The sequence below is a fragment of the Nelusetta ayraudi genome, unplaced genomic scaffold (assembly GCF_046127955.1).
Source record: "Nelusetta ayraudi isolate G7.1 ecotype Tasmania unplaced genomic scaffold, CSIRO-AGI_Nayr_v1 ptg000135l, whole genome shotgun sequence".
Classification (NCBI taxonomy): domain Eukaryota; kingdom Metazoa; phylum Chordata; class Actinopteri; order Tetraodontiformes; family Monacanthidae; genus Nelusetta; species Nelusetta ayraudi.
The window spans coordinates 10,030,413-10,053,661 of NW_027466185.1; the positions used below are offsets into that span (position 1 = coordinate 10,030,413).

The 23,249-nt window shown below is 41.1% G+C and overlaps 3 protein-coding genes and 2 long non-coding RNA genes across 5 annotated transcripts; all 5 read right to left on the bottom strand.

Annotated features, from left to right (window-relative positions):
- Window positions 1-3,539: 3,539 nt before the first annotated feature.
- On the bottom strand, window positions 3,540-4,060 carry LOC142877096 (uncharacterized). Its single transcript, XR_012923781.1, has 3 exons — window positions 3,945-4,060; window positions 3,665-3,808; window positions 3,540-3,553 (listed from the first exon to the last, which is right to left on the bottom strand). It is a non-coding gene; the product is annotated as an uncharacterized LOC142877096 (long non-coding RNA).
- Window positions 4,061-5,783: 1,723 nt separating this feature from the next.
- Window positions 5,784-8,272, bottom strand: LOC142877089 (glutathione S-transferase A-like). The gene is made up of 6 exons (XM_076011459.1): window positions 8,064-8,272; window positions 7,920-7,985; window positions 7,636-7,741; window positions 6,454-6,566; window positions 6,257-6,342; window positions 5,784-6,125 (listed from the first exon to the last, which is right to left on the bottom strand). Exons 1-6 carry the CDS (start codon window positions 8,229-8,231, stop codon window positions 5,990-5,992), a joined length of 675 nt encoding a protein of 224 aa, XP_075867574.1. The 5' UTR covers window positions 8,232-8,272; the 3' UTR covers window positions 5,784-5,989.
- A 2,885-nt stretch (window positions 8,273-11,157) lies between these two features.
- LOC142877094 (glutathione S-transferase A-like) lies at window positions 11,158-14,575 on the bottom strand. The gene is made up of 6 exons (XM_076011464.1): window positions 14,331-14,575; window positions 14,185-14,250; window positions 13,955-14,060; window positions 11,842-11,957; window positions 11,572-11,657; window positions 11,158-11,450 (listed from the first exon to the last, which is right to left on the bottom strand). Exons 1-6 carry the CDS (start codon window positions 14,496-14,498, stop codon window positions 11,318-11,320), a joined length of 675 nt encoding a protein of 224 aa, XP_075867579.1. The 5' UTR covers window positions 14,499-14,575; the 3' UTR covers window positions 11,158-11,317.
- A 764-nt stretch (window positions 14,576-15,339) lies between these two features.
- On the bottom strand, window positions 15,340-15,860 carry LOC142877547 (uncharacterized). The gene is made up of 3 exons (XR_012923863.1): window positions 15,745-15,860; window positions 15,465-15,608; window positions 15,340-15,353 (listed from the first exon to the last, which is right to left on the bottom strand). It is a non-coding gene; the product is annotated as an uncharacterized LOC142877547 (long non-coding RNA).
- A 1,723-nt stretch (window positions 15,861-17,583) lies between these two features.
- Window positions 17,584-19,677, bottom strand: LOC142877093 (glutathione S-transferase A-like). The gene is made up of 6 exons (XM_076011463.1): window positions 19,448-19,677; window positions 19,304-19,369; window positions 19,020-19,125; window positions 18,254-18,366; window positions 18,057-18,142; window positions 17,584-17,925 (listed from the first exon to the last, which is right to left on the bottom strand). The coding sequence occupies exons 1-6, from the start codon at window positions 19,613-19,615 to the stop codon at window positions 17,790-17,792; spliced, it is 675 nt and encodes a 224-aa protein (XP_075867578.1). The 5' UTR covers window positions 19,616-19,677; the 3' UTR covers window positions 17,584-17,789.
- Window positions 19,678-23,249: the final 3,572 nt, after the last annotated feature.

Sequence of the window (23,249 nt, forward strand, 5' to 3'; positions counted from 1 at the left end):
GTTGGAAAGAATCACATGGTTGATGACGTATAAACCAGTGTACTGCTTCATGAAGTATCGAAACCCTATCACTGGTTTGTTGTCTCGACTCATATCGACTCATATCAGAGCTGAGTTGAGCTTTCAAAGTTATTCGAGAATTGATCGACAAGGGTTTGGTTGGACAGTGTTGCATTCAGTACTAAATATTCTATAACATTTAAATTCAATTAAAACAGTTGACGTAAGCGCCGTAACATGCAAATTGGTGGGAGTTAATGAAGAATCACAGTGTGTAGACGTTAACGCTACTCAAACAGCTTAGATGGGGGAAAAAAAAAAGGGAGTGTGATTTGGGTTTGTGGTACATTGCGACAATCTTGGACTTGCAAGACTGAGGCGACAGTTCGATTCCCATCAATGCGTAGTGTTATTTAGCTCATCCATTCTACATTTTAAATAGATCACATTTGACATCTGACCCACTGAACACCTACTATTTAACATATTTTAAACTATGGGCTATTTAGTCTTGTTTTAGGGTATACTATAATTCATTGCACAAAATGTCAGGCTAAGTATAGAGCTTTAGTCTACTACAATCAGCCAAATAAGAAACATTGTCTTTATTTTTCATTTTTATCTTATTGTGTCAGCATTGAACCATACAACCATGTAGTGTTGTCGAACAAGAATGCATGGTGAATCAAATCCCAAACAACCTATGAAACAATGAACACGTTTCGATTGCACTTCATTTTATTGACCACTACATTACCTACTCGAGCACTGTATCATTGAAGCCTCGAGTAATTAACCATTTTTTGAATCAAGCGTCGAAGCGTCAACAAAGCCTCGATCGGCCATTACAGGCTGTGAGTTGTAGCGACTCCCTCCTGGTTACGAGCCATAGAGACGTCGCTCTGACGTGTACTACGATGTTTGGGTTCGTGGCAGGCCACGCCTACTTCCTAAAGAATATCATTCATGCTATCGACGGAATCCCAATAACTGCGCCACATGCAACAAATATAACGTACACTACTGATAAATTAGAATTATCGTACTGTTAATTTCAGTGCAAAGTTCCCTTTAAATTGAAACACACGCTTAACAGCCTGTGCTCCGATGTTTAAAGTTTTTGACCGATTCAAACATTTCAGTCATATAAACAAAATGTGATTTCATCCACTGGTTCTATTCATCTTACGATCTAATTTGCTAAAGCATATGGAGCATGCGTGAATGCTGAGCATGAAATTCAAAAAGCACAGAAACAACTGTCAGTTTTATTCATTTTCATGAAAGTGCCAAAAAAAAATGTAATGTGTCACATTATTTTAGGTGTCAGTCATGGCTTTTTAAACAAGTGAGACTATTTCACTTTGTGAACAGAATGTTTTCACATTCACTTAGCGTCACTGTTATCTCAGAGGTCTTTGAGTGTATCTGCTCCCTGTGGGTTCTCCAGCCAGTGGGGAGGCCAGCTGGCTTTGATGCTGGGCCTTTCCTTCAGGCATTTGTAGTAAGTTGCCAACTGTGGGTAATGCTCCTCACACAACCTGGAAAAGTGAAGAAAAAGGTCGGCATTGGTGTCAAACAGTTTAACTGCTGTTTAGATGTGCAGACAATCATCACACAAAGTAGATTTCAGCCACTGCTCTGCCATTTGATGCTCCTACCCAAAACGGAAGACATAGGCGATGTTGGGAAAGACGGCCACGTCGGCCAGAGAGAAGTTTTTTCCCGCCAGACAACCTCCACTGGCCTACAAAACAAAGCAGTGTTAAAGTTAAAGGCTAGATGTTAGTACACACTTTAGAATAACATTTGTTAATACACTGAAACGTTTGTGACACTTGGTGACCACCAAACAACGTAATCAACAAAGTCATGTCCTGGGCCATGTTTGGAGAGACAAGTGTCAACGCCTGACTGAGAGCTGAAGCTGTGAGCAGTGAAAGAGGCTGCAGAGTGAAGGGGTGAGACAGCCAACTTCTTTTATAACAAAGGCCAGTCTTCTCAACCCCATTGGTGGAGACTAGTCCTGTCCCACTTTTTCCCAAAGATCTAAGATAGGTTGAGACAATTCACACCCATTCTGCTCTGTAACCAGGCCACCTCCCGTATTGCCAAGCCTGTATTGTGCCAGGAGCTGCAACTCAACAGAATCACATGTGGACAGGGACTGCTTCTCTTAATTTGTTATTGTGTCATTAGCTATATGACATTTAAGCAAAAATTATAAGCTTTACTAAATCAGTGCTCAGGTGAAAGGTGGAAGATACCTCTCAAACAGAGACAATCACTTGTGTTTGCGTTCCTGTTGAGGTACTTTGCAGCTTTTCTTTTTGTAATTTTATCTCAAGCGTTCAAGAAAGACTGGTTTTCTTTGTTGACAGGTAGTCTGAAGCAATATTCGTCACCTGTCATTTTACAACAGCAAGACTGCATAAAGCTGCATGATTTGAATGAGGACTCACAGTGACTCAGCAGTTTTCCCACAGCCTGATGAATGTCTATAATAGCATATTGTGCATTTTTGCATCTGTAAAGAGTTTAACGACCAGCTGCTCACACTTGGGTCCGTAAGTCATGTGTACAGTAGAGGGAAAAAATGTTTTCGGCATTGCATTCATTCTTGATTTTGTACATTAAGTGCATCTGTGAAGGTTCTCAGTCAACCAGGTCATCTTAAAGTACAAGGGTAATGTTGGGGCAACTGGACTTGTTCAGGTGTCCAAAAAAAAAAAAAAAGCGATTGTCATGGCTGCAATTAATGCACACAATTCGTCACGCAAAAGTGGAACATTTGATAATCTCATCATTGTGAGTTTGGAGAAACTATAAAACATTTAAATTCAATTAAAACAGTTGACGTAAGCGCCGTAACATGCAAATTGGTGGGAGTTAATGAAGAATCACAGTGTGTAGACGTTAACGCTACTCAAACAGCTTAGATGGGGGAAAAAAAAAAGGGAGTGTGATTTGGGTTTGTGGTACATTGCGACAATCTTGGACTTGCAAGACTGAGGCGACAGTTCGATTCCCATCAATGCGTAGTGTTATTTAGCTCATCCATTCTACATTTTAAATAGATCACATTTGACATCTGACCCACTGAACACCTACTATTTACTTTGCAGCTTTTCTTTTTGTAATTTTATCTCAAGCGTTCAAGAAAGACTGGTTTTCTTTGTTGACAGGTAGTCTGAAGCAATATTCGTCACCTGTCATTTTACAACAGCAAGACTGCACAAAGCTGCATGATTTGAATGAGGACTCACAGTGACTCAGCAGTTTTCCCACAGCCTGATGAATGTCTATAATAGCATATTGTGCATTTTTGCATCTGTAAAGAGTTTAACGACCAGCTGCTCACACTTGGGTCCGTAAGTCATGTGTACAGTAGAGGGAAAAAATGTTTTCGGCATTGCATTCATTCTTGATTTTGTACATTAAGTGCATCTGTGAAGGTTCTCAGTCAACCAGGTCATCTTAAAGTACAAGGGTAATGTTGGGGCAACTGGACTTGTTCAGGTGTCCAAAAAAAAAAAAAAAGCGATTGTCATGGCTGCAATTAATGCACACAATTCGTCACGCAAAAGTGGAACATTTGATAATCTCATCATTGTGAGTTTGGAGAAACTATAAAACTCTTTGGGCTGCTGTGAACCACACCAACCTGTCAAAAGAGAAGAAGCTACGTCTTGGATGAGCAGAGCACAAGGCCAGGCAGTGTTCAGGGCAGGACGCAAACACTGTTTGCATGTCATATCCTGGGATGTCAGTGTGTCAGTCTTGGAAAACAAGTTGTCTTTGCCACAAGCTGTGGCAAACCAGAAATGGCATCCAAATGAATATTTTGCGGTTAAAGTTTTGAATGCAAAATGTTCCCCATAATGCATGGAGAGAGCAGAGGTGGTAGAAAGGGAAGGGGGTCGAAATGGGGGCCAAGACAGTACCTGGAGCGTTGGCCATAGTTTGGAGTGTGGGTGGATCCATCTCCACATTGTGAGAGAATCCAGATACAGCATCATTACTTGCAGTTATATTAGGAATCACAAAAACTGTGGCTGCAAATTAAAGCATTTGTACTTGAGGAGAAAAAAATATATATCTTTTTTGCAGCATGAGCGACAACTTCTTTCAACCAGCTGCTAGCGCATGAACATCGTTCAGGCAAACATGCTGCATATTGACTTTGTTTCAAAGTTTGTGTAATCGACATGTTTCACTGTTGGCTATGAACCAAGCTTTTATCTTTTTCAAAAAAAGTCAGTGCCAATGTACATTAAAAAAATGAGCAAATAAACACATCAAGTCAATGACACTTACCTGAAACGCTTGTTTCTAAACTTAGGACTAACAAATGTGAAGAACTGACAAAAGGGGTCCTGTGTGCAGACCCTCTGACACGCCACGCGGTCTGGTGTGAACAGGGAGTCATAGTCTGCTCCTTTGAAGTCCACGTTCATGTACTCGTCTTGTGGCTGGAACTCTGAGAGGCAGAAAGACCAAAAACCCTTACAGATAGCCGACTTACTGGTGTCTTCGATGGCAGAAGTGGTTAAACACTGACCGGGTCTTTGGGAGCAGGGCCTCAGAGAATAGCCAGAGGTGGAGCCCTCTTGTTTCACAATTTTGGGATATTCATGGGTTGTGGTCTTCAGGTAGCAGTTGTAGCGCCTGCCGAGAGGTGCAGGATATTACTAAAAAATTTAACAGATTTTTCAAATTTTTAAATATATAATAGATCAAAACTGGATAAACTGCACCACTGATTTAAAATAACAAAAAATAAAACAAACAAAAAAAAAAAACCCCACAAAAACCAGTCATCCAAAATTATCATTTGGATTTGGACACTTACCCAAAGCTGGCCAGTCAAAGACAGAGAGTTTGGTAAAAGAAACAACGTCTTTTCAACTGCAGCAGCAACACGAAACAACTCTGCTCATTGGCTGAATGAAATCTACAGCAGGTGCAGCCTCACTTGCTAATTGGCTCACTTGCATGTCATGTAAAATTAGGTCTTTTCTTTTCTGGATTTGTGTATGTGACTAATGTAATGTGGTCTCCCCCAGCTTTACCACAAATCCCAAATGTCATGTACTGGTATCTTTGGAAAATTGAAAACGTCCTTCTAATTTCAAGGGCATGACAAAACATATCTGGTCATAATTTAACTTTTGCTGATTTGCAGGTCACATACCAAAAGTCAACAGTGATTTGGGCCAAGCGGTGCACTCATAAAAGTGACCCAGAGGAGAAACTTCCTGCAAAGGATGCAGCACTAGGGGTCAAATTTAAATGATGTAAAAATAAAAAAATAAAAATCCTGCAATGCAGGCCTGCCGTGTGAACACAGCCTTAAAGTGGCTTATTAACTGCAGGGATTAACAAAGATGACAATGATTTGATCTGAATGACAAGTGTATCCACATTGCATATGTGAACCCCTGAGAGCCTTGCAAACTGTTTGTTTGTTGCACAAGCAGAGAAGTGAGCGAAGTTGAAGTCAAAGTGTAAAAGCAGGTGACAAACACAGCAAGGAATTATCAGTTTCAGTGACATCTAAAGAGGTGAGCGACAATTCAAACAAGCAAGAAAATGTTTTCTTCTTCGTTCGGCTGCAAATTGTGTAAGTGGCTCAAGCAGTGATTGTGAGTATCCCACCTTGTAGCTTTGACTTAGCGATCCCTACATCTGATGCAGTCTGTATGTTGACTTGAAAACTTTAAAACAAAACTGCGTGAATGCGAAACATGAAATTCATGATGCACTGAAAAGACAGAGTCAGGTTTTCATGGTTAGGTTATCATTTATTGGTGCACAAACAGGCGGAAATGCCCAATTGGAGTTACACTCTGATGCCAAAAATCAGTCCCCCTGTAAGTTACAATCCTCAGCATTTTAACATTAATACTGATTCTTGCAGCATTAGCAGTAGTGGTAGTAGTAGTTGTTGTTGTAGTACTGTGACTGATTATTTCAGCATGCCATCGCCTCAGATGCCTTTGAGTAGCTCCTGTCCCTGGGGGTTCTCGAACCAGGCGGGAGGCCAGCTGGCCTTGATGCTGGGCCTGTCCTTGAGTTTGTTGAAGTAAGCTGCGATGTTGAGGTAGCGCGTCTCGCACAGCGGGCTGGAAGAAAAAAAGAAATCACTCAGAGTCACAGTGTTGCTAGTTGTAGCTGCACTGCTGCTTGGAAAAACAGCCATGCATTTCCGTTCGGTGGACTTAAGTCACTTTTCTGACCCTTAGGTCGACATTACCAGTAATGGAGGAGATAGGCGATGATGGGGAAGATGGCCACGTCAGCCAGAGAGAAACTCTTCCCTGCCAGGCAACATCCACCTGCCTGTGAAGCAGAGCAAATTTTTTAGAGCTGAGCATTTTACATTGAGGACGTGAGCACCCATTCAGGTGCGCCACAGTCCCTTCACGAATGGCGGAAGGTATGCTTCTCTACCAGATATCCGTCCCACAGCTTGAGCTCGGCGGCCAGGGCTTCCTGCTTTCTCTTGATGGCAGAGTCGTGCCTCTCTTCCTCTGGCACAAAGAAGTTGTAGTAGAGGACCTCACCTAAAAGAAGTCAAAGTTATAGTTTGCTCAAAAATGTCTTTTTGATTTTTCTTTTTTTTTTTTTTTTTTTTTCAAAATGCCCAGCTGGGACAGAGGCAGTTGGATTACACCACAAAAATGATTTTCCTTTCTCCTTAAACATTGGAATCCTCAATATTTTCTTCCTTCTCATGGGAAATTTTAATTGTCAGTCTTTAAAAAATGAGACCTTAAATTCTTTAACTTATCCATTCAAACAACGCCGGACTCTCACTTCCACTTTTTGCTGGCTTGTTTGTCTTCCCGTCCTTGGAAACTGAGCCAGGAAACGATTACATAACTCTGGTAGACAGGGGGCTTTGGTGAATTTGCCTTCTCTGTTTGACAAATGCAGGAGTGGAATGTTGGATTACAGATAATAGTAAATTCCTTTGTCATGACTTGAGTCGCGAACCAGCATGTCATTACTTATGGGATTCGCCTCACAGCAGAGCAATGTTCCGACTGCAGAAACTCCACCACTGGTTGTCATGGTTTTTAAATGCACAATCTGGAGCATTTCAAAAGTCATATGATGTCATGAAATGGGACTAAAATATACATACAAAACAAATGTTATACTTTTCTTTGCTCATATAAAACTTTATACTAACATTAAGATCAAAGTAAAATTGTGCCACCATTGTGTCTACAGCAACCCACAATGTGGATCAGCTCTTGCTTTCATGATTTTTACTGTGAATAAAGACACAGACTGACTGAAATGTGCACTGTGGCACTATCTATAATATTGCCACCAGAGATGCAAACAAAAGATTCATCACACTTGCTGTGGGAGCAATTTTACCATTGTGTGATTTTTTTATTTTTTTATTTATTTATTTATTTATTTTTAAGTGCAACATGTAAATGTTGCGGAGCAGAGCACATTTATATTTTTGAATTTTATTTGCATTGAATCTGCAAGCATTTCTCTTGGTTGGATTTTCTTAAAATTTGCATTATAGCATTGGACCTTAACAGGTGACTTGCTTTCAATTTGTGCATTTGTCGTGAGACACTTCAGACTTTCAGTTACAGGCACACTCACTAATTTTCTGTTGGAGAGTGTTGCCCTCCATTATCCGCTGGTACATCATTGCTTTGTCGGCAGGGGAGTCGGGGATCAGCTTGGTTCCCTGTGACTTGAACTGGTCCTATTGTTGGAGACATGAAAGGATCAAGTGTTGTGAGCCACTAAACGGAGCTCCAATTTATTTTCCTCCACAACAACACATTTTCAAGCACACAAAGCCTTGCTTTTTTTGTTGTTTCACTCTTTGGTTCCCTACTGGCAGCAGTGAGTAACATGAGGTTCCGCAGCCAAGTTCTTACCTCCAGGTACATGATGGCAGCATAGGACTCGTTCACGACTTTGTCTCCATGTTTGAAGACAGGGAGCTTCAAGACGGAGCAAAAGCGAAGTGAGTTTCATTCATTTTTAAATCAAACACATGTGCACCATGTGCACGGACTCACCTGGCCCCTGGGGTTCATGGCCATGACTTCTGCTGACTTGTGCTCCTGTTTCTCAAAGAAGAAGCGTTTCTGGTTGTAGCCCTGCAGGTTCTTCTCCTCCAGAGCGATCATCACCCTCCAGCAGGGTGGAGAGCCGGAGCCCCACAGCAGAGTCATGTCCTGGGCCATGGTTTGAAATGAAAAGCTGAAGCTGGACAAGAGTGACTGAGTGAGGAGCTGAAGCTGGACAAGAGTGACTGAGTGAGAAACAGGACTGGTTTTAAACAAGGACCAACCCTTCTCAACCTCATTGGTGGAGGCTAGTCCCATCCCGCTCAGCCAAGACCTGGGATGGGTTGAGATAATTCACACCCATTCTGCTATGTGTCGTCGGGCCACCTCCTCTATTGCCAAGCATGTGGGCAGGGACTTCTCTTGCTTTGCTTTCATTCTATTTGCTCAAAGTTATTTTAACATATATATGAAAAAAACTGCCTTACGTAACAGGCATATATAACAAGCACAATTACCTGTGTAGAAGTTTCTCGTTCAAATGCTTCTGCAAATGTTGCGAATGTTTGATTTGGACATTTTTCAAATCAAACATTTCATGAAAGGCTGGATTTTGACATTTACGGCGAGTCTGAGCCAATCAATATTCAGTCACCTGTTACTGTTACCTGTTCAGTCACTTTGCAACAGAACGACTCAGAGTGACTGTGCAGTTTTCTCTTAACCCTTCACATAGAGAGATCCTGCACTGCCAAGACAGTCTTATTCATTTTACTGATAGCATATCATGCATGCATGCCAATGTTTACAGTGGTTTTTAGAAATCCCTTTTATTTGTAATGTAGTGCATTTAAGTACCACTCTGAAATCTGCAAGTGCATAAATATATCTTTTTTTTTTTAGACAAATTAGACGCTACATCTCAAGGGGGGACCCCTTAATAAAGTAAAGTAAATTCAAATTTAAATTCTTTTAGTTCAGTTGTCCACAACTCGTACAGGTCAACGTCAAAACTGGATGTTTCAGCAAGAAACATCAAGGGAACGTCCAATAGTTTAGTTTTATTTGCATTTACTTATCTTTGTCTGATGCAGCCACACCTCTGTGGGAATTTGCAGAACAATCTACACATTCCCACAGAGGTGTGGCAACCATGAAACTTTGTAATGAATACATGGCCCAAGAAAACAGATCAATATCAGCTTACTGAGTAAGTACGGTCTTCAGGAGGGTTACTTTTCTCTGCCACACCATCTATGGCTTTCTCACTATCCAGCGTCTTGGCGAGGTCTGGTTGAGTGTCACTGAAATAAAAGAGGCGCGTTGTGAAATAAGAACATGTTGGAAAGTAAACGATAAAAACACAATCCAGGAGACCATTCAACATGGCTTATGTAGCTGTCTGTTTTATTATCCATAGATACTAAGTTTGATAGAGTGATAAAAATAGATAAGTTAGTTACAGTTACAGATATATATATATATGTATATATATATATATATATATATATATATATATATGTGTGTGTGTGTGTGTGTGTGTGTGTGTGTGTGTATGTATATATATATATATATATATATATATATATATATATATATATGTATACATATATATAGACAAGACACACACACACAAACTCCAAAACCTACTTTGTCAAAATCCATAATATAACTTGTATTTCCACCAGTTTCATGTAAAAAAAATAAAGTCTGTATTTGTAGAGTACATCATCATCATCATCATCATCATCATCATCATCATCATCATCATCATCATCATCCTCCTCCTACTTCTTCTTCTTCTTCTTCTTCTTAGTATTATTATTATTATTATTATTATTATTATTATTACTATATCCACTGGAAACCATGCAATCATCTAGTGCAGTCAAACAGAAAATTGCTATACAGTCCTATTTTCCTGTACTTCCATGATGCAGTCAGAAATGCTGTTTTGGTTGGAAAGAATCACATGGTTGATGACGTATAAACCAGTGTACTGCTTCATGAAGTATCGAAACCCTATCACTGGTTTGTTGTCTCGACTCAGATCGACTCATATCAGAGCTGAGTTGAGCTTTCAAAGTTATTCGAGAATTGATCGACAAGGGTTTGGTTGGACAGTGTTGCATTACGTTAACGCTACTCAAACAGCTTAGATGGGGGAAAAAAAAAAGGGAGTGTGATTTGGGTTTGTGGTACATTGCGACAATCTTGGACTTGCAAGACTGAGGCGACAGTTCGATTCCCATCAATGCGTAGTGTTATTTAGCTCATCCATTCTACATTTTAAATAGATCACATTTGACATCTGACCCACTGAACACCTACTATTTAACATATTTTAAACTATGGGCTATTTAGTCTTGTTTTAGGGTATACTATAATTCATTGCACAAAATGTCAGGCTAAGTATAGAGCTTTAGTCTACTACAATCAGCCAAATAAGAAACATTGTCTTTATTTTTCATTTTTATCTTATTGTGTCAGCATTGAACCATACAACCATGTAGTGTTGTCGAACAAGAATGCATGGTGAATCAAATCCCAAACAACCTATGAAACAATGAACACGTTTCGATTGCACTTCATTTTATTGACCACTACATTACCTACTCGAGCACTGTATCATTGAAGCCTCGAGTAATTAACCATTTTTTGAATCAAGCGTCGAAGCGTCAACAAAGCCTCGATCGGCCATTACAGGCTGTGAGTTGTAGCGACTCCCTCCTGGTTACGAGCCATAGAGACGTCGCTCTGACGTGTACTACGATGTTTGGGTTCGTGGCAGGCCACGCCTACTTCCTAAAGAATATCATTCATGCTATCGACGGAATCCCAATAACTGCGCCACATGCAACAAATATAACGTACACTACTGATAAATTAGAATTATCGTACTGTTAATTTCAGTGCAAAGTTCCCTTTAAATTGAAACACACGCTTAACAGCCTGTGCTCCGATGTTTAAAGTTTTTGACCGATTCAAACATTTCAGTCATATAAACAAAATGTGATTTCATCCACTGGTTCTATTCATCTTACGATCTAATTTGCTAAAGCATATGGAGCATGCGTGAATGCTGAGCATGAAATTCAAAAAGCACAGAAACAACTGTCAGTTTTATTCATTTTCATGAAAGTGCCAAAAAAAAATGTAATGTGTCACATTATTTTAGGTGTCAGTCATGGCTTTTTAAACAAGTGAGACTATTTCACTTTGTGAACAGAATGTTTTCACATTCACTTAGCGTCACTGTTATCTCAGAGGTCTTTGAGTGTATCTGCTCCCTGTGGGTTCTCCAGCCAGTGGGGAGGCCAGCTGGCTTTGATGCTGGGCCTTTCCTTCAGGCATTTGTAGTAAGTTGCCAACTGTGGGTAATGCTCCTCACACAACCTGGAAAAGTGAAGAAAAAGGTCGGCATTGGTGTCAAACAGTTTAACTGCTGTTTAGATGTGCAGACAATCATCACACAAAGTAGATTTCAGCCACTGCTCTGCCATTTGATGCTCCCTACCCAAAACGGAAGACATAGGCGATGTTGGGAAAGACGGCCACGTCGGCCAGAGAGAAGTTTTTTCCCGCCAGACAACCTCCACTGGCCTACAAAACAAAGCAGTGTTAAAGTTAAAGGCTAGATGTTAGTACACACTTTAGAATCACATTTGTTAATACACTGAAACGTTTGTGACACTTGGTGACCACCAAACAACATAATCAATGGCAGTACACTTGCAAATTAATTCAGAATGTTAAATGTCAGCTTTCAGGAATGTTCCGGCGTTACCTTCAGATATCCCTCCCACAGCTTGAGCTCGGCAGTCAGGGCTTCTCTGTGTCTCTTTAAGGCAGAGTCGTGCCTCTCTCCCTCTGGCACTCTCCAGTTGTAGTAGATGAACTCCCCTTAATTTTACAAATACAATCCAGTAACTTGTGTGAGCAAGTTCAGACGACACCAGTCACATGGTGTCTGAGAGCCACTATCACTGTCGGCCGACTTGATGTTTTCATTCTTGGCAGCTGAACCAGGAAATTAATATATAACCCAGCAGGGTGGTAACAGAGACACAAATGTTTCTGACCCATCGGTTTTGTTACTGCTGGATTAAACGCAGTAGTAATTCCATGGATTAATTTCCCATCTCAAACATCTCAGTGCCTTTGTCTCATGACTTGGGTCATGTTTCATCATGTAATCCTCTGTGGTATTAACATAAAAGGAGAGAGGTGCACTGCCTTCTATAGACACTGCTGTAGGGAAACATTGGTTTAAATGTGCGCCTGTTTTTCGGCAGCTCAGGTCGCCTGGAAACTGGTGGGTGCAGCTACAGCTAGAGACTTTAATGTTGCCTCCAGAGAGGCAATCAACAGGATTTGCTGTAGGACATAGAGTGCTGAGGGTAGTGGTAGGGAAGGGAGGTGGCCGCCCTTATTATGTATATGTATATTAGTAATTATTTTATACCTGTGTGCTTTCCATAGTTAACTCACGATTAATCGCAAATTAATCGCATATTTTTTATCTGCTCTAAATCTACCTTAAACTGATTTTCCATTTTTTAAATAATCATATCAACATGGGAGTAGGCAAATACTTGCTTTATGCAAATGCAGCATGTTTATTCGTGTTGGAGCAATGACAAGTACTACTAACAAAACAAAAGATGCATAGGGTAAAAAAAAAAAAATGTTGTGCGTGTGTGTGTAAATAGAAACACGCACTCAGGTGTCCATCTCAAGACCTTTCATAATGATCACTGACCGGCATCTCTAGGATCAAACAGACGTATTTTGATCAAGTCTTCCTCGTGTGTGTGTGTGTGTGTGTGTGTATTTGTTTAATCTCTCTCGCACTCTGATACAATGTACTGACAAATATAACATACAAATGTGATCGAATTTGTCATTCGGTTTTTATTTTGAAAATTCACCGGATTTTCTCGTTTTTTTGAGCGACTTCCTGATGACGAGGATCGCTCGCGGCTCGCGCACAAAATAGAGCAGACGCCGAAACAACTGCATGGCGGTCAGTGTCTTTTTCTCTTTTTTTTTGTTGTGTTTACAAGCCGGCTGCAAGCGTGTGACTGTGTGCTGTGAGCTGTGAGTCAATTCATTTCCCGTTTCCACAATCTACGGAGCGGCCAAAGGTTCCAAAAGCACCGTGTGCGTTAATCACGCGATAAAAAAAAATTGTCGGCGATAAAGCGGTTAATAACACCCTATATATATATATATATATATATATATATATATATATATATATATATATATATATATATATATATATATATATATATATATATATATATATATATATATATATATATATATATATATATATATATATATATATATATATATATATACATATACACACACACACACACATATATTATTATTTTATACCTGTGTGCCGCTATTTTATTTTATTTTATTGTTTATTTTATTTTATTTATCTGTGTGCTGCTATTTCTTTTAATCTGTGTGCTTAAATTTCTTTTTCTATTGGTGTGTACTACTGCTGCTGGAAGTGTTAATTTCCCTGAGGGAGTCATCCCAAAGGGATCAATAAAGTCTCTATCTATCTATCTAGGGGTATTGGTTTGTCATGTGCTACGTTTACTGCACTGTACCATGTCCTTAAATGCTTTGTTAAATAGTGTTTGTGCTCAATGTGTATGCAATTACCTGAGATTTCTTTAATCTCCCTCGACACCAGTAAGAGTTACTAAGTAACTAATTTATTGGGCTGTTCAGGCTTCAACCAGTGCTTCTATTGCAGTAGTTATCCATGTGTGCTACTTCAATCCTTTATTTTCTAAATGATGTTGAGGTTTCAGCAGACCCCCCTAAACGCAGATGGAAGAGGGTATGTAAAATGGATATTTAGATGGACATACCAGCCTTCTGGTTGAGTGCGAGAACCTCCATCATCCGCTGATACATCAATGCTTTTTCAGCAGGGGAGTCGGGGATCAGCTTGTTTCCCTGTGACTTGAACTGGTCCTATTGTTGGAGACATGAAAGGATCAAGTGTTGTGAGCTGCTGCTTAGAGCTCCGGTGTCTTTTCCTCTTTGTTGCCCTACCGGCAGCAGTGAGTAACATAAGGCTCTGCAGCCACGTTCTTACCTCCAGGTACAAGATGGCAGCATAGGACTCGTTCACGACTTTGTCTCCATGTTTGAAGGCAGGGAGCTTCAAGATGGAGCAAAAACAAAGTGAATTCCAGAACATTTTTAGTGGTTAAACCAATCACAACGTATGCACAGACTCACTTGGCCCCTGGGGTTCATGGCCAGGACTTCTGCTGACTTGTGCTCCTTTTTCTCAAAGGAGAACAGTTTCTGGTTGTAGCCCTGCAGGTTCTTCTCCTCCAGAGCGATCATCACCCTCCAGCAGGGTGGAGAGCCAGAGCCCCAAAACAAAGTCATGTCCTTGGCCATGTTTGGAGAGACAAGTGTCAACGCCTGACTGAGAGCTGAAGCTGTGAGCAGTGAAAGAGGCTGCAGAGTGAAGGGGTGAGACAGCGAACTTGTTTTATAACAAGGGCCAGCCTTCTCAACCCCATTGGTGGAGACTAGTCCTGTCCCACTTTTTCCCAAAGATCTAAGATAGGTTGAGACAATTCACACCCATTCTGCTCTGTAACCAGGCCACCTCCCGTATTGCCAAGCCTGTATTGTGCCAGGAGCTGCAACTCAACAGAATCACATGTGGACAGGGATTGCTTCTCTTAATTTGTTATTGTGTCATTAGCTATATGACATTTAAGCAAAAATTATAAGCTTTACTAAATCAGTGCTCAGGTGAAAGGTGGAAGATACCTCTCAAACAGAGACAATCACTTGTGTTTGCATTCCTGTTGAGGTACTTTGCAGCTTTTCTTTTTGTAATTTTATCTCAAGCGTTCAAGAAAGACTGGTTTTCTATGTTGACAGGTAGTCTGAGGCAATATTTGTCACCTGTCATTTTACAACTGCATAAAGCTGCATGATTTGAATGAGGACTCACAGTGACTCAGCAGTTTTCCCACAGCCTGATGAATGTCTATAATAGCATATTGTGCATTTTTGCATCTGTAAAGAGTTTAACGACCAGCTGCTCACACTTGGGTCCGTAAGTCATGTGTACAGTAGAGGGAAAAAATGTTTTCGGCATTGCATTCATTCTTGATTTTGTACATTAAGTGCATCTGTGAAGGTTCTCAGTCAACCAGGTCATCTTAAAGTACAAGGGTAATGTTGGGGCAACTGGACTTGTTCAGGTGTCCAAAAAAAAAAAAAAAGCGATTGTCATGGCTGCAATTAATGCACACAATTCGTCACGCAAAAGTGGAACATTTGATAATCTCATCATTGTGAGTTTGGAGAAACTATAAAACTCTTTGGGCTGCTGTGAACCACACCAACCTGTCAAAAGAGAAGAAGCTACGTCTTGGATGAGCAGAGCACAAGGCCAGGCAGTGTTCAGGGCAGGACGCAAACACTGTTTGCATGTCATATCCTGGGATGTCAGTGTGTCAGTCTTGGAAAACAAGTTGTCTTTGCCACAAGCTGTGGCAAACCAGAAATGGCATCCAAATGAATATTTTGCGGTTAAAGTTTTGAATGCAAAATGTTCCCCATAATGCATGGAGAGAGCAGAGGTGGTAGAAAGGGAAGGGGGTCGAAATGGGGGCCAAGACAGTACCTGGAGCGTTGGCCATAGTTTGGAGTGTGGGTGGATCCATCTCCACATTGTGAGAGAATCCAGATACAGCATCATTACTTGCAGTTATATTAGGAATCACAAAAACTGTGGCTGCAAATTAAAGCATTTGTACTTGAGGAGAAAAAAATATATATCTTTTTTGCAGCATGAGCGACAACTTCTTTCAACCAGCTGCTAGCGCATGAACATCGTTCAGGCAAACATGCTGCATATTGACTTTGTTTCAAAGTTTGTGTAATCGACATGTTTCACTGTTGGCTATGAACCAAGCTTTTATCTTTTTCAAAAAAAGTCAGTGCCAATGTACATTAAAAAAATGAGCAAATAAACACATCAAGTCAATGACACTTACCTGAAACGCTTGTTTCTAAACTTAGGACTAACAAATGTGAAGAACTGACAAAAGGGGTCCTGTGTGCAGACCCTCTGACACGCCACGCGGTCTGGTGTGAACAGGGAGTCATAGTCTGCTCCTTTGAAGTCCACGTTCATGTACTCGTCTTGTGGCTGGAACTCTGAGAGGCAGAAAGACCAAAAACCCTTACAGATAGCCGACTTACTGGTGTCTTCGATGGCAGAAGTGGTTAAACACTGACCGGGTCTTTGGGAGCAGGGCCTCAGAGAATAGCCAGAGGTGGAGCCCTCTTGTTTCACAATTTTGGGATATTCATGGGTTGTGGTCTTCAGGTAGCAGTTGTAGCGCCTGCCGAGAGGTGCAGGATATTACTAAAAAATTTAACAGATTTTTCAAATTTTTAAATATATAATAGATCAAAACTGGATAAACTGCACCACTGATTTAAAATAACAAAAAATAAAACAAACAAACAAAAAAAACCCCACAAAAACCAGTCATCCAAAATTATCATTTGGATTTGGACACTTACCCAGAGCTGGCCAGTCAAAGACAGAGAGTTTGGTAAAAGAAACAACGTCTTTTCAACTGCAGCAGCAACACGAAACAACTCTGCTCATTGGCTGAATGAAATCTACAGCAGGTGCAGCCTCACTTGCTAATTGGCTCACTTGCATGTCATGTAAAATTAGGTCTTTTCTTTTCTGGATTTGTGTATGTGACTAATGTAATGTGGTCTCCCCCAGCTTTACCACAAATCCCAAATGTCATGTACTGGTATCTTTGGAAAATTGAAAACGTCCTTCTAATTTCAAGGGCATGACAAAACATATCTGGTCATAATTTAACTTTTGCTGATTTGCAGGTCACATACCAAAAGTCAACAGTGATTTGGGCCAAGCGGTGCACTCATAAAAGTGACCCAGAGGAGAAACTTCCTGCAAAGGATGCAGCACTAGGGGTCAAATTTAAATGATGTAAAAATAAAAAAATAAAAATCCTGCAATGCAGGCCTGCCGTGTGAACACAGCCTTAAAGTGGCTTATTAACTGCAGGGATTAACAAAGATGACAATGATTTGATCTGAATGACAAGTGTATCCACATTGCATATGTGAACCCCTGAGAGCCTTGCAAACTGTTTGTTTGTTGCACAAGCAGAGAAGTGAGCGAAGTTGAAGTCAAAGTGTAAAAGCAGGTGACAAACACAGCAAGGAATTATCAGTTTCAGTGACATCTAAAGAGGTGAGCGACAATTCAAACAAGCAAGAAAATGTTTTCTTCTTCGTTCGGCTGCAAATTGTGTAAGTGGCTCAAGCAGTGATTGTGAGTATCCCACCTTGTAGCTTTGACTTAGCGATCCCTACATCTGATGCAGTCTGTATGTTGACTTGAAAACTTTAAAACAAAACTGCGTGAATGCGAAACATGAAATTCATGATGCACTGAAAAGACAGAGTCAAGTTTTCATGGTTAGGTTATCATTTATTGGTGCACAAACAGGCGGAAATGCCCAATTGGAGTTACACTCTGATGCCAAAAATCAGTCCCCCTGTAAGTTACAATCCTCAGCATTTTAACATTAATACTGATTCTTGCAGCATTAGCAGTAGTGGTAGTAGTAGTTGTTGTTGTAGTACTGTGACTGATTATTTCAGCATGCCATCGCCTCAGATGCCTTTGAGTAGCTCCTGTCCCTGGGGGTTCTCGAACCAGGCGGGAGGCCAGCTGGCCTTGATGCTGGGCCTGTCCTTGAGTTTGTTGAAGTAAGCTGCGATGTTGAGGTAGCGCGTCTCGCACAGCGGGCTGGAAGAAAAAAAGAAATCACTCAGAGTCACAGTGTTGCTAGTTGTAGCTGCACTGCTGCTTGGAAAAACAGCCATGCATTTCCGTTCGGTGGACTCAAGTCACTTTTCTGATCCTTAGGTCGACATTACCAGTTATGGAGGAGATAGGCGATGATGGGGAAGATGGCCACGTCAGCCAGAGAGAAGCTCTTCCCTGCCAGGCAACATCCACCTGCCTGTGAAGCAGAGCAAATTTTTTAGAGCTGAGCATTTTACATTGAGGACGTGAGCACCCATTCAGGTGCGCCACAGTCCCTTCACGAATGGCGGAAGGTATGCTTCTCTACCAGATATCCGTCCCACAGCTTGAGCTCGGCGGCCAGGGCTTCCTGCTTTCTCTTGATGGCAGAGTCGTGCCTCTCTCCCTCTGGCACAAAGAAGTTGTAGTAGAGGACCTCACCTAAAAGAAGTCAAAGTTATAGTTTGCTCAAAAATGTCTTTTTGATTTTTCTTTTTTTTTTTTTTTTTTTTTTCAAAATGCCCAGCTGGGACAGAGGCAGTTGGATTACACCACAAAAATGATTTTCCTTTCTCCTTAAACACTGGAATCCTCAATATTTTCTTCCTTCTCATGGGAAATTTTAATTGTCAGTCTTTAAAAAATGAGACCTTAAATTCTTTAACTTATCCATTCAAACAACGCTGGACTCTCACTCCCACTTTTTGCTGGCTTGTTTGTCTTCCCGTCCTTGGAAACTGAGCCAGGAAACGATTACATAACTCTGGTAGACAGGGGGCTTTGGTGAATTTGCCTTCTCTGTTTGACAAATGCAGGAGTGGAATGTTGGATTACAGATAATAGTAAATTCCTTTGTCATGACTTGAGTCGCGAACCAGCATGTCATTACTTATGGGATTCGCCTCACAGCAGAGCAATGTTCCGACTGCAGAAACTCCACCACAGGTTGTCATGGTTTTTAAATGCACAATATGGAGCATTTCAAAAGTCATATGATGTCATGAAATGGGACTAAAATATACATACAAAACATTGCTTTCAATTTGTGCATTTGTCGTGAGACACTTCAGACTTTCAGTTACAGGCACACTCACTAATTTTCTGTTGGAGAGTGTTGCCCTCCATTATCCGCTGGTACATCATTGCTTTGTCGGCAGGGGAGTCGGGGATCAGCTTGGTTCCCTGTGACTTGAACTGGTCCTATTGTTGGAGACATGAAAGGATCAAGTGTTGTGAGCCACTAAACGGAGCTCCAATTTATTTTCCTCCACAACAACACATTGTCAAGCACACAAAGCCTTGCTTTTTTTGTTGTTTCACTCTTTGGTTCCCTACTGGCAGCAGTGAGTAACATGAGGCTCTGCAGCCATGTTCTTACCTCCAGGTACATGATGGCAGCATAGGACTCGTTCACGACTTTGTCTCCATGTTTGAAGGCAGGGAGCTTCAAGACGGAGCAAAAGCGAAGTGAGTTTCATTCATTTTTAAATCAAACACATGTGCACCATGTGCACGGACTCACCTGGCCCCTGGGGTTCATGGCCATGACTTCTGCTGACTTGTGCTCCTGTTTCTCAAAGAAGAAGCGTTTCTGGTTGTAGCCCTGCAGGTTCTTCTCCTCCAGAGCGATCATCACCCTCCAGCAGGGTGGAGAGCCGGCGCCCCACAGCAGAGTCATGTCCTTGGCCATGGTTGGAGAGAGAAGTGTCAACGCCTGACTGAGAGCAGAAGCTGTGAGCAGAGTGACGGAGTGAGACACCCGACTTGCTTTATAACAAAGACCAGCCTTCTCAACCCCATTGGCGGAGACTCGTCCCGTCCCACTTTTCAGCCATGTCAAGATGAGTTGAGATAACTCACACCCACTCTGCTCTGCAACCAGGCCACTTGCTCTATTACCAAGCCTGTATTGTGTCAGGAGCTGCAACTCATTAACAGACTCCCATGTTTTAGGAAGTTATATTGCTTTGTCCTCATGCCATTTGATATGTGAATTTTGAAATACCTCCCAAACAGGAGCTATTACTTGTGCCAACATCACTGTTTGCTCTTATGTGGATGCTTTGCTGTTGCTTTTGCAAATTTAATCTATCTAACTTATCTTTGCAAATGTATTCAACATTCCAAGACTGTATACAAGATGTCTACATTGATGGGTAGTCTGAGGCAATATTCTTTCATCAGTCATTTTGCTAAAACTTAAGCTTACACACTGCAATATGATTTGAATGAAGATTCAGTGACTCAGCAGTTTTCCCCCAGCCCTTCACACAGAGAGATGTTGCAACAGCCTGATTAATGTTTGTGCGAGAAAATAGTGCAAATTGGAGATTTTATAGGTCAGCTGCTCACACTGCCCTAACTGGGGGCGGGGGGCTTTGAAGCCCGGGGTGGAGGGGAAGCTTTGACGCCCGGTTCACACTGGACGCGTAAGCGCCCAGCGTAGCCTCAGTTCGGCGTGTCGCAACCAAGTGAGTCGCGCAGGCGCAGTTGATGCGGAAGTGGAATGCGCATGCGCGGATTTACGACAATTTTACGACTGTTTCAAATACTGTTTTCCGACTCTCCACGATTTGAGCGTACCTAAACCGGAAGTAGAAGTTAATCGGGGGGGGAAAAAAAAAAGTTTCATTTTATTTTATTTTATTATAATCATCATTATTTTTGCCAAACCGAAGCATTTTTCAAAGCTAAGACCGAGGACATTTATTTTAATTTATTATAATCAATATCAACATTTTCAAAACCGAAGCATTTTTCAGCCACCAGTAGATGTCTGGCAGAATTGGACCATGCAGGAGCAGTGGGAAGTGCGGCGGTCTGCGGGGAGTTTCTTGTTGAAGGGGAAAAAAGTCTTCAAGGTTCACCTGAAAGATGAGCATAATGATTCCTTTCTTTCCTGCTTCAGTAAAGTGGAGGGCATTAAGCTCCTTCTAAGTCAGTGCTATAACATAAGAAACCAGTTGATACAAAATGTAATAAAAATGAGTGTTAATTCAGTTGTAAACCATTTCTTTCTCTCTCCTCATGTTGCTGAATCCTTAGCTAACTCACAATGAACCAATATTGAAATCAACTTCGTTAATCTTGTGGACTGTCAGATAGGAAAGTTCTATATTCAAATTGTCATTTATCCTACTGATTTTGACTGTTGAGCATCATCAAAATTATCACCAACAACCATTCTTGCACCCATGAAAATAAAACATTGGTGCATGTCTTAAATGTGTCATGGTTTGCTGTCATGTTGGTGCTTAATTTTCGTTTCTTCCCTGAAGGCATCACCACTTCTCTCCACCCAGGTCAATCAGCACCAACTCTCTTCACCTGCTCTCCCTGCCTGACTATTTAGCCGCCCTGCTCCCTCTCCTCCCTGCCAGTTTGTTCCTCTGCCATGCACGACGCTCCAGCACGAAAGCCCGGACTGACTCCTAGGCTACTGACCCTGCCTGTCCTGGTTCTCGCCTCCAGCTTTTCCCCTGGACTTCGGCGTTTGAGTGAGTTTTGTGTTTTGACCTGTTGTTTCCCAAGAAGAGGATTCCGTTTTTGCCGTTGGCCCCTTTTTGACCTATTTGGAGCAGTTGTTTCTTTTGGCCCTTTCCCCCCCTCTTTTCGACTGACCAGCCGCCCTCTCAAGAAATAAAGCTGTGCCTTTTTTTTTTTTTTTTTAACCTTCCAAACCTTGTCTGTGTGGTGCATTTGGGTCCAGAATAGACGCTCCCCGTTTCAAAATGGCTGCAACTTTTAAAGCGTTTTCATGCCTAACTAGCGGACCTGGTTTCAGACAGCACTAAAAACAAATGCAAGTTACGACAGAAAAAACTGTACACACGCCTTGCTTTGCAATCTGGTTATTTTATATTTTATTATATTGATTAGGTACAGAGATTCGTATCTCCCTATGTGTTGTGTGAGCAGGTCGCAATTACCTTGTGTACCTGATATACACAAGGCAGGCAGATAGCGGTTGTGTGCTGTCCTGAAGTGGAAAGCCGTGGGGAAAACCTGGCCACCTGATGTGAGTCGTGCATGCGTGCAAGTTTGCGCGGTTTTTAGAGTTTTTTTTTTTAATTTGTAAAACGTGACAACTCAAGTCAATCCACAAAATGATGAATATTATCAAAATCACATCACCAACATCTTATTCTGTATGCGTGTGTGCATGACCTAGATACAGTTAACTGCATACAGCTTTATATTACCTACCAGCCACTTGTTGAAATAATGACAACACTTGTTTGTTTTTTTTTTTTTACATTAAATTAGACAGAGGTTACATGTTACTGTATGGGGCTATGAAAAACAAGTGCAAGGAGACTTTATTGTTCTAGCTCTTGTATAAAAGATTTTGGTTTTTTTGGGAGAGGAAGATACCACCCATAGTCAGTAATGATGCACTGATTAATTGAAAAATCCAGATCCTATTTCCTTAACTGTTGGGTTCGGTCATTTTTCCCATGTAGAAATACAAATAAAATTATTAAAGTGTAACTATATATCTACTTAATCTTAATTATTATGATAAAAAGTATAATAAGTATTTTATATAGCTGAAAATAGATATGGCCTCACAGAAGTTATTAACAGGACATCTCTATCAAAGGGTGATGACATATTGTTTTTATTATATTATGTTGTATGACATATATTGTGTTATTTACTTTTAGAAAAACGGAAAATTTTAGTTTTACCGAGTAATATGCTTCCAATCGCTCAGCTGACTATCTTGGCTACACATATTATCTCACAATTTGGCGAGATTACATTCCTTATATGACGGACATAAAAATTAAAAAAAAATTGAAATTGTGCGCACACGACGCCTATAAATCAACTGTCAAAAATCGGGGAATATTGACATAGTGTTCGTCCATAATAGAAACTTGTCTTCTACTTCCGGTGCAGACACGAGACTCACATCAGGAACGTGTCGGAAAACGTCTGATAAATACGCGCATGCGCATTCCACTTCCGCATCAACTGCGCCTGCGCGACTCACCTCGAGCAGGTACTCAGATCGGGCCCATGTTAATCAATGTAGTGGTTCACACCAGAGGTGAACAGGCGCGCGGCTTGTGCCATTCATTTCAATGGAAGCGGAAGCGCCGCCAAGCGGGGCGCCGACGAAATTCGCGAGCGAGGCTCGAATTGGTTCACACCAGACGCGAACAGCTCCGCGACGGTCGACAAGCGCTTCTGCTCAGCTGCTGTCTTTTTTACACTCCCACTCGAGCTTTTTTTTTTTTTTAATTATTATTATTATTATTATTATTATTATTATTATTATTATTATTATTATTATTATTATTTTATCCTTTTCCTCA

Coding starts and splice junctions, on each gene's coding strand:
- LOC142877093 (XM_076011463.1), bottom strand. CDS start 19,615: ATGGCCAAGGACATGACTCTGCTGTGGGGCGCCGGCTCTCCACCCTGC. Junction 19,126..19,303: donor CTGCCATCATGTACCTGGAG/GTAAGAACATGG, acceptor CTCCAACAATAG/GACCAGTTCAAGTCACAGGG. Junction 17,926..18,056: donor GCCTATCTCCTCCATAACTG/GTAATGTCGACC, acceptor TTTTTCTTCCAG/CCCGCTGTGCGAGACGCGCT.
- LOC142877094 (XM_076011464.1), bottom strand. CDS start 14,498: ATGGCCAAGGACATGACTTTGTTTTGGGGCTCTGGCTCTCCACCCTGC. Junction 11,958..13,954: donor CGCACTCAACCAGAAGGCTG/GTATGTCCATCT, acceptor TGTAAAATTAAG/GGGAGTTCATCTACTACAAC. Junction 11,658..11,841: donor TGTGGGAGGGATATCTGAAG/GTAACGCCGGAA, acceptor TTTGTTTTGTAG/GCCAGTGGAGGTTGTCTGGC.
- LOC142877089 (XM_076011459.1), bottom strand. CDS start 8,231: ATGGCCCAGGACATGACTCTGCTGTGGGGCTCCGGCTCTCCACCCTGC. Junction 7,742..7,919: donor CTGCCATCATGTACCTGGAG/GTAAGAACTTGG, acceptor CTCCAACAATAG/GACCAGTTCAAGTCACAGGG. Junction 6,126..6,256: donor GCCTATCTCCTCCATTACTG/GTAATGTCGACC, acceptor TTTTTCTTCCAG/CCCGCTGTGCGAGACGCGCT.